Source organism: Entelurus aequoreus, linkage group LG06 (genome assembly GCF_033978785.1).
Source record: "Entelurus aequoreus isolate RoL-2023_Sb linkage group LG06, RoL_Eaeq_v1.1, whole genome shotgun sequence".
Classification (NCBI taxonomy): Eukaryota; Metazoa; Chordata; class Actinopteri; order Syngnathiformes; family Syngnathidae; genus Entelurus; species Entelurus aequoreus.
Window position 1 is genome coordinate 62,694,329 of NC_084736.1, and position 9,751 is coordinate 62,704,079.

The 9,751-nt window shown below is 39.5% G+C and overlaps 1 protein-coding gene across 1 annotated transcript; it reads left to right on the top strand.

The window, feature by feature from the left end:
* The first annotated feature begins 2,527 nt into the window (after positions 1 to 2,527).
* wu:fa19b12 (uncharacterized protein LOC560551 homolog) lies at positions 2,528 to 9,341 on the top strand. The gene is made up of 2 exons (XM_062049610.1): positions 2,528 to 3,002; positions 8,769 to 9,341. The coding sequence occupies exons 1-2, from the start codon at positions 2,643 to 2,645 to the stop codon at positions 8,928 to 8,930; spliced, it is 522 nt and encodes a 173-aa protein (XP_061905594.1). The 5' UTR covers positions 2,528 to 2,642; the 3' UTR covers positions 8,931 to 9,341.
* Positions 9,342 to 9,751: the final 410 nt, after the last annotated feature.

Consider the following 9,751-nt stretch of genomic DNA (forward strand, 5'->3'; position numbering starts at 1 on the left):
CTTAAACATGTGGTCCCTTCCTACGGATGAGGCTGTCACTTTGCATACCAATTTACAAGCCTCTATCTTGTTAGAACTAATCGTGTCCACATGTGATGTCAAATGTAATGTCCATACTTTACCTGCCCACAATGATATACCCCTATCTACCTTAAACTGGTGGTCAACTTTCGCTAAGAGGAATGTAAACACTCGTCATATGCAATGGACGTCGAGTGGGTCTAGCATAATGTTGTGAAAGTCCAGTCCATAGTGGATCTAACATAATAGTGAGAGTCCAGTCCATAGTGGGGACAGCAGGAGACCATCCCGAGCGGAGACGGGTCAGCAGGGCAGAGATGTCCCAAACCGATGCACAGGCGAGCGGTCCACCACGCGTCCCGACTCTGGACAGCCAGCACTTCATCCGTGGCCACCGGACCTGTGCCCCCCCCCGCCACAAGGGAGAGGGGGGCAGAGTGGAAAAGAAAAGAAACGGCAGATCAACTGGTCTAAAAAGGGGTGTATTTAAAGGCTAGAGTATACAAATGAGTTTTAAGATGGAATTAAATGCTTCTACTGAGGTAGCATCTCTAACTGTTACCGGGAGGGCATTCCAGAGTACTGGAGCCCGAATAGAAAACGCTCTATAGCCCGCAGACTTTTTTTTTTTTTAGGTCTAATAGGCTATGTGTCTAATTTGGCTATTTTTCTGATAAAAAGGGGAAACTACAAACCCCGTTTCCATATGAGTTGGGAAATTGTGTTAGATGTAAATATAAACGGAATACAATGATTTGCAAATCCTTTTTAACTCATATTCATCTGAATGCACTACAAAGACAACATATTTGATGTTCAAACTCATAAACTTTTTTTTTGTGTGCAAATAATTAACTTAAAATTTCATGGCTGCAACACGTGCCAAAGTACTTGGGAAAGGGCATGTTCACCACTGTGTTACATGGCCTTTCCTTTTAACAACACTCAGTAAACGTTTGGGAACTGAGGAGACACATTTTTTAAGCTTCTCAGGTGGAATTCTTTCCCATTCTTGCTTGATGTACAGCTTAAGTTGTTCAACAGTCCGGGGTCTCCGTTGTGGTATTTTAGGCTTCATAATGCACCACACATTTTCAATGAGAGACAGGTCTGGACTACAGACAGGCCAGTCTAGTACCCGCAGTCTTTTACTATGAAGCCACGTTGATGTAACACGTGGCTTGGCATTGTCTTGCTGAAATAAGCAGGGGCGTCCATGGTAACGTTGCTTGGATGGCAACATATGTTGCTCCAAAACCTGTATGTACCTTTCAGCATTAATGGCGCCTTCACAGATGTGTAAATTACCCCCATACCATCACAGATGCTGGCTTTTCAACTTTGCGCCTACAACAATCCGGATGGTTCATTTCCTCTTTGGTCCGGAGGACACGACGTCCAGTTTCCAAAAACAATTTGAAATGTGGACTCGTCAGACCACAGAACACTTTTCCACTTTGTATCAGTCCATCTTAGATGAGCTCAGGCCCAGCGAAGCCGACGGCGTTTCTGGGTGTTGTTGATAAACGGTTTTCGCCTTGCATAGGAGAGTTTTAACTTGCACTTACAGATGTAGCGACCAACTGTAGTTACTGACAGTGGGTTTCTGAAGTGTTCCTGAGCCCATGTGGTGAAATCCTTTACACACTGATGTCGCTTGTTGATGCAGTACAGCCTGAGGGATCGAAGGTCACGGGCTTAGCTGCTTAGGTGCAGTGATTTCTCCAGATTCACTGAACCCTTTGATGATATTATGGACTGTAGATGGTGAAATTACTAAATTCCTTGCAATAGCTGGTTGAGAAAGGTTTTTCTTAAACTGTTCAACAATTTGCTCACGCATTCGTTGACAAAGTGGTGACCCTCGCCCCATCCTTGTTTGTGAATGACTGAGCATTTCATGGAATCTACTTTTATACCCAATCCTGGCACCCACCTGTTCCCAATTTGCCTGTTCACCTGTGGGATGTTCCAAATAAGTGTTTGATGAGCATTCCTCAACTTTATCAGTATTTATTGCCACCTTTCCCAACTTCTTTGTCACGTGTTGCTGGCATCAAATTCTAAAGTTAATGATTATTTGCAGAAAAAAAAAAGTTTATTAGTTTGAACACCAAATATGTTGTCTTTGTAGCATATTCAACTGAATATGGGTTGAAAATGATTTGCAAATCATTGTATTCCGTTTATATTTACATCTAACACAATTTCTCAACTCATATGGAAACGGGGTTTGTAGTTTGTTATAAATGTTTGTCTTGTATTGTTCATTATTATATTAATTCAAGGTGGCGTCTTTTGTCTAAAATAAATCCTAATCATACAGTTCCAATATGGCACACCGAGTGGAAAGTTTTTTTAATTTTATTTTAGAAAAATTATAGAATATGTTGGTTTCCCTCGTGTTTCTGTTTCTGAACCATGTTTGTTTTGTACTGTATTGTTGTTGAAATAAAGTTTTAAAGGGGAAAAAATGCCCTTATGGGCGGAGTCAAGCTCTGGTATGCTTTCATTGGCAGTCATGAATTCTGCGCACGCAGTTCACTTCCGGAGTCAAATGTTTAGCGAATGAATTGACCCAAAAGTGTTTTTTTCCCCTGCGCAACTCTAATTGTAATTTCATGGCGAAGAGACACGCCGAGGTCACTTTAGTTTCCGACAGCCCCGCGAAGAGAAGTTTTCGATCTCATTGTCGGGCTGACCTGCAGCTAGAGAGCATGGCTGCCCACGGGGACGTGAGCCCGCCGCGCACGCCAGCTTTGTCGGTCAAAGAACGGCCATGTTGCTCAGAAAAGACACGCGAAGAACCACCACGTCCGTATCTCAACACGACCGAACCACTTGACGCGGCTTCCCACAAGACTGCGTCACACGCATGTTCTGGAAGTTTCCCCGTCACGTCGTCATGTACAAAGACCAAGAAACGACGTCGAGAAGAGTCAGATGACGTCGTGGGTGCCATAGCTAAAGTCACTGATGAAGTAAGTCAACTGCCATTACATTGACATTATCTGCGTTGTAGTCCATCCATCCATCCATTTTCTACCGCTTGTCCCTTTTTGGGGTGGCGGGGGGGGGGGGGGGGGGGGGTGCTGGAGCCTATCTCAGCTGCATTCGGGCGGAAGGCGGGGTACACCCTGGACAAGTCGCTATCTCATTTGGGGATAGGTTGATTGGCAACACTAAATTGGCCCTAGTGTGTGAATGTTGTCAGGTGGTTACGAAAGACAGTGTAATACTGTATCTCTACCGCAAGATGTCACCCTTTACCCATTAAAATAAGGCTTTTAAACGGGGCAACCTCCTTTATACCTGCAGTGTACAGCTCCACTAATGGACATTGGAGTGTTACTTTCAAAGGCATTGATTAAAGTATTGCTAGAAACATAATTGTGTATGGGACTTTATTGTATTATATGTATAGTACATGTTCCAAAAAGAAAAAAGCATAAAGCACCACCAGAATTAGAGATATTACAAGTCAAAGTGATGAAGCTTAGTGTTGCGCTCATGACTTGGTGTAACTAAACATTAAAGTTAAAGTACCAATGATTTGTCACACACTAGGTGTGGCGAAATTATTACCCTATAACAGTGGTTCTTAACCTTGTTGGAGGTACCGAACCCCACCAGTTTCATATGCGCATTCACCGAACCCTTCTTTAGTGAAAAATAAAATGTTGGTTTTTTTTAAAATTCAAGACAAAGTTATATGTTTTTGGTAACACTTTAGTATGGGGAACATATTCTAAGTAACAAAGACTTAATTTAGAGTTTTTTGGACACTAGGGGAACATATTCTAAGTAACAAAGACTTAATTTAGAGTTATTTCGTTAGGGTTAGGACCAGGGTTAGGGTTATAATAAGGCCATGCCTAATAAGGCATTAATAAGTACTTAATAATGACTAGTTAAGAGCCAATATGTTACTAATTTGCATGTTAATATGCAACTAATTAATGGTGAATATGTTCCCCATACTAAAGTGTTACCATGTTTTTTTTACTGGTGCACAAAATGAACTGTGCATGAATACCACCTTGTTCAAAGAACAAAACCAACACGGTGCATAAACTCACAACAAATTACACACCTGCAAATCAGTCTGATTTCTGCTGTTGCCGTATCCGTAAAGCGCCGATAGGGAGAAGTTTTTATTTACACTATGAGTCGGGTGTGTCTTGACCTCCGCCGAACCCCTGAGGCCGACTCACCGAACCCCTAGGGTTCGATCGAACCACTGCCCTATAAGATGAAAGCAATTGAAATGTATTCAATGTTTATAAATTAATATTTAAATAGGGATGGCGTGGCGAAGTTGGTAGAGTGGCCGTGCCAGCAATCTGACGGTTGCTGGTTACTGGGGTTCAATCCCCACCTTCTACCATCCTAGTCACGTCCGTTGTGTCCTTGGGCAAGACACTTCACCCTTGCTCCTGATGGCTGCTGGTTAGCGCCTTGCATGGCAGCTCCCGCCATCAGTGTGTGAATGTGTGTGTGAATGGGTGAATGTGGAAATACTGTCAAAGTGCTTTGAGTACCTTGAAGGTAGAAAAGCGCTATACAAGTATAACCCATTTATCATTTATCATTTATACTAAATGTAAAAAAAAAGGGAATTAATATTCAAAATAAGATCATTAAATGAAATCTAGTTTGGGTACGCCATCATGAGCGCAACACAAGGTTGTAAAAGTTTCAACAATAATTCTAAATAAGATGTCAAAAGCAAACTGAAATCAAATACACACAGCTTAAAGATTGATCAATACCTAGTTACATTTAGTAATACATAAATATGGTGATTTATCAAAATATAAAAGAAATATACCTGAACAGAACGCTCATGATGGTTACACCAAAAAGTAACGCTTTGAATCGCGTTTTTCCAAGTTTTTGGGGCATTTTTATGCTATTTCCAAGCATCTTCTTTTTATTATCGTTGATTTTAAATGGTCAAACTAATGCATATTATATATGCATGCCCTAGTAAACAAAAAAAAAGTCATTTATTTTGATTGTTACATTTTTAAGTACATTTGTGCAGGTGGGTGCGAATGTATCCATTACCAGAGCTGTACACTGTAGTAAATCACTGCTTCCAAATATGGGTTCTTGTCTTCTTGTAGTCACTCTTGGGGGTACTGCATAAAGTATCTGTATATACTTTTAAAACATTGTATTTATTTCACTGCGAGGGCGGGGGGGCGTAGGCTATTTGGTCACCAGCTAACTTTTGTAAGTTTGCCCCCCCCTCAATCAATCAAAGTTTATTTATATAGCCCTAAATCACGAGTGTCTCAAAGGGCTGCACAAGCCACAGCGACATTCTCGGCTCAGATCCCACACCAGGGCAAGGGAAAACTCAACCCAATGGGCTTCAATGAGAAACCTTGGAGGGGACCGCAGATGCATACTTGCCAACCTTGAGACCTCCGAATTCAGGAGATGGGGGGTGGGGGGGTATATTTATAGCTAGAATTTACTGAAATGTAAGTATTTCTTTTATATATATATATATATATATATATATATATATATATATATATATATATATATATATATATATATATATATATATATATATATATTAGGGATGTCCGATAATGGCTTTTTGCCGATAGTCCGATATTGTCCAACTCTTTAATTACCGACGATACCGATATTAACCGATACTGCTATCAACCGATACGGATATATACAGTCGTGGAATTAACACATTATTATGCCTAATTTGGACAACTAGGTATGGTGAAGATAAGGTCCATTTTTAAAATATTAATAAAATAAAATAAATACATTAAAAACATTTTCTCGAATAAAAAGAAAGTAAAACAATATAAAAACAGTTACATAGAAACTAGTAATTTATGAAAATGAGTAAATGTAACTGTTAAAGGTTAGTACTATTAGTGCACCAGCAGCACGCACAACCATGTGTGCTTACGGACTGTATCCCTTGCAGACTGTATTGATATATATTGTTATATAATGTAGGATCCAGAATATTAATAACAGAAAGAAACAACCCTTTTGTGTGAATGAGTGTAAATGGAGGAGGGAGGTTTTTTGGGTTGGTGCACTAATTGTAAGTGTATCTTGTGTTTTTTATGTTGATTTAATAAAAAATAAAAATAAACCGATACCGATAATAAAAAAACGATACCGATAATTTCCGATATTACATTTTAAAGCATTTATCGGCCGATAATATCGGCAGGCTGATATTACCGGACATCTCTAATATATATACTGTATAATAGTCTCCTTTTCACGTGAGAGAGGACGCCCCCAATATTGTTGTCCGGCTGGAAATTTTGGACATTACTACTTGCCGTAGTTTTGAAGCAATGCATGATAGAACCTTTTTTTAACCAGATAAGAAAACCCATTGAGATCAAGATCTCTTTCACAAGGGTGACCTGGCCAAGAGGTCAACAGCTGATGGGAGTCCGGATGTTGTGTGTCAGTGTATTAACGTGCCGGCTGGAATAAACACACGCTGAGAAATAGCTCCGTGCCTGCCTACTTTATGGGTTATAGATAAACCAATTATTACAACCCAATATTGTTGTCCGGGTGGAAATCGGGAGAATGGTTGTCCCGGGAGATTTTCGGGAGAGGCACTGAAATTCGGGAGCCTCCCGGAAAATTTGGGAGGGTTGGCAAGTATGCGCAGATGTGTGTTGTGTTTTTTGTTCAATCCCAGAAAGACTGTGATTTAAAGTTTAATCCTGGCTTTGTAGATACACTGAGAGGAAGTCCAAGCTCATTGTGTTTTTGAAACTGCACCAATTTCCTCAGAATTTTTAACAAATTTGAAGTGTTTTGTCCAGGAGATTATTTGTGATTTGTACGTTTTCAGAATGTGCTTGTTCTATTTTTGGCCAAACTAAAACAAAGAAAACAACCCGGAGTTATCTTTATTTTTAAGTTATCATGCCGTGATTTTACCATTCTGACCCACTTGGGAATAGATTTTCCTCCATGTAGCCCCTGAGCTAAAATTTGTTTGAAACCCCTGGTCTAGAGGGCTCATAATAATCCAATTCGTATGCAGAAGTTTGTAAAAAAAAATGTATGCTCTTGCTATAAAAATATTTGTTTTATAATTGATAATTCCCACCAAGTGGAAATTAATTTACCACAGTCAGGCCGGCAACCAAATATTGGCGATAAACAAGGGTTTACTGCAGGGGTGTCAAAGATACGTCCCGCGGGCCAGATTAGGCCCGCAAACAGGTTTTATGCACCCTGCGAGATGAGTTAGATAAGTATAAAAAATCCATCCTTCCATCCATCCATTTTCTATCGCTTGTCCCTCTCGGGGTCGTGAAGGTGCAGGAGCCTATCCCAGCTGCACTCGGGCAGAAGGCGGGGTACACCCTGGACAAGTCGCCACCTCATCGCAGGGCCAACATGAGCTGAAAATGTTGAATGATGGAAACTGCTGTTCTAAATGTGTCCACTGGATGTTGCCATAGCAATTCTTTGTATCACCTCCCACAGAAGGGGCGGAGCTATGTGCCATGTTAAGATAGGAGAATAGAAGCAATGCGTCCCTGTTTGGACATCATGTACTTATGATGCTTTTTAGTGATAGTAATGATACAAAATGTGCATTGTTAAGTTCATGCTTTGATTGTCAAATATGTTATATGTTTACATTTTGTGTCGTACTTAAATGACAGCATGGAGACATATTTTCTGGGCGCACATGAATATGCTGAAATAGTATCCATCCCTTTCTAACTTTATGTGTGATTAATGAAATGAGTCCAAATTCACAAGGTTTTTTTTGTAGATGATGCTACATGTGTGAATGTGAGTGTGAATGTTGTCTGTCTATCTGTGTTGGCCCTGCGATGAGGTGGCGACTTGTCCAGGGTGTACCCTGCCTTCTGCTCGATTGTAGCTGAGATAGGCTCCAGCGACCCCGAAGGGAATAAGCGGTAGAAAATGGATGGATGGAGGGCTACATGTGTACAGAATAAACCAAATGATGTTATAGTACATCAGCTGGGGAAAATGAGTAAATTACATTAATAACATCCTGTAATTTGGTTTAATATTATTTAATCTTCTGATAGATTAAAAAAATCACTCCAACGAGAGCATTTTAAAAGTCTGCCAGACTCAATTCCACCTATTTGACTGATGAACATTATTACATAATTTATTCAGAAAGTATAACTAATGACAAATGAAGATTATTATATTAACCGCAACATTTAAGTGTAAAAAAAACATGATTTTTATGTTTTCAAAATGTGGTTTGTCTATTTTTGATCAAAGAAAACAATCTAAAGTTGTCTTTATTTTTTTGTTGTCATGCCATAATTTTACCAGTCTGGCTCACTTGGGAATATATATTCCTCCATGTGACCCTTAAGCTAAAATGAGTTTGACACCCCTGGTTTACTGTATTGTAATTGAGAGTGACCGAAGAAAAAAAGTTTGTCAATTTGTATTTGTATTTAAATCCCAAAATGTTATGATTATTTTATATGCTTTATTTTTTTTTCATAATTTCAGTTATTTATACTGTTTGCACTTTTATTTCCAATTGTTTCCAACAAGCCCACGACAGATAAGCATTCTTTTGTTTTCGGGGGTTCTTGCCTGAAACAAATATTGTACTTTACTAAAAAAAAAAAAAGTTTGAGGACGACTTGTGTAAATGTTGACTTTTTATAGTGAACATATGTAGGTCTTGTCCTTAATTTCATCTTCTTTATTGTTTTCAGGTAGATTCAGCTGATACGGAAGATTGCACTTATAACACTTTTCAGTTCTGGAGGGTCCCTTTGCCTGAGCTGGACCTTTCGCTGCTGGATGAGTCCAGTGGACAGAGCCAAGCAAAACACAAGTCAAATGTCAAAACCCCCTGGGGTGCAATGGAGACCTGAAAATGAAGCCAATAAAAGTGACAAGGTTGTTGTTGGTGTGCTTAAAGACAGTGCCAGCATCTTTTCACTCAAATATGAAAAATGTATAGCTGTTCCAGTTAAAAGTTGCACATTTTAATGGTCGACACTTAACTCCAATATGTTATCTAAGTGAATTTGTTCTGCATTGCTGACATACACTGCATACTCTTTACTTTTCAAGGTTAAACTTCTAGTTATATGAAACATAGTGTTATCAACTTGTACTAGATATTAAGATTTCATCATGTGTTTGCTTTTTACGTGCTGCTTGATAATTGAGAGATACATTAATCTGTTTTGTTCCAGTTGTTGTAAATAAGTCATACGCATTTTTTGTCAACAATTTTTTACCATCACCTTTTAATTAACAATAAAAGATTTTTATTTGAATTACTCTGAAATTGAATGATAGCTTAGCAGCGCCTGGTGGGAATACTGTCCTGTGAGGAAAGTATAACAATAGTTCGCTCATGACGGATATGAAATATACGTGTGTGCTATATATATATATATATATATATATATATATATATATATATATATGTATATATATATGATTATATTACATCCGGAGATGCTTTCCTCTTCATTCACCTTAGGTGAATGGAGCCTTGGCCAGGAGGACTTGATATCATCAGATGGTATCCAGCGGTCATTGGGTGTTTCGACCCTGAACCATAACACCCTACCGCTGGTGGGCCGGCAGTGGTGGCCAAGTCACTGCCTATCTCCTCCTCCTGGCTTCCAGCTCATCTCGTCTCTCCTGCTCCATAACCAGCAAGAGGCTCTCTCTGCTGCCT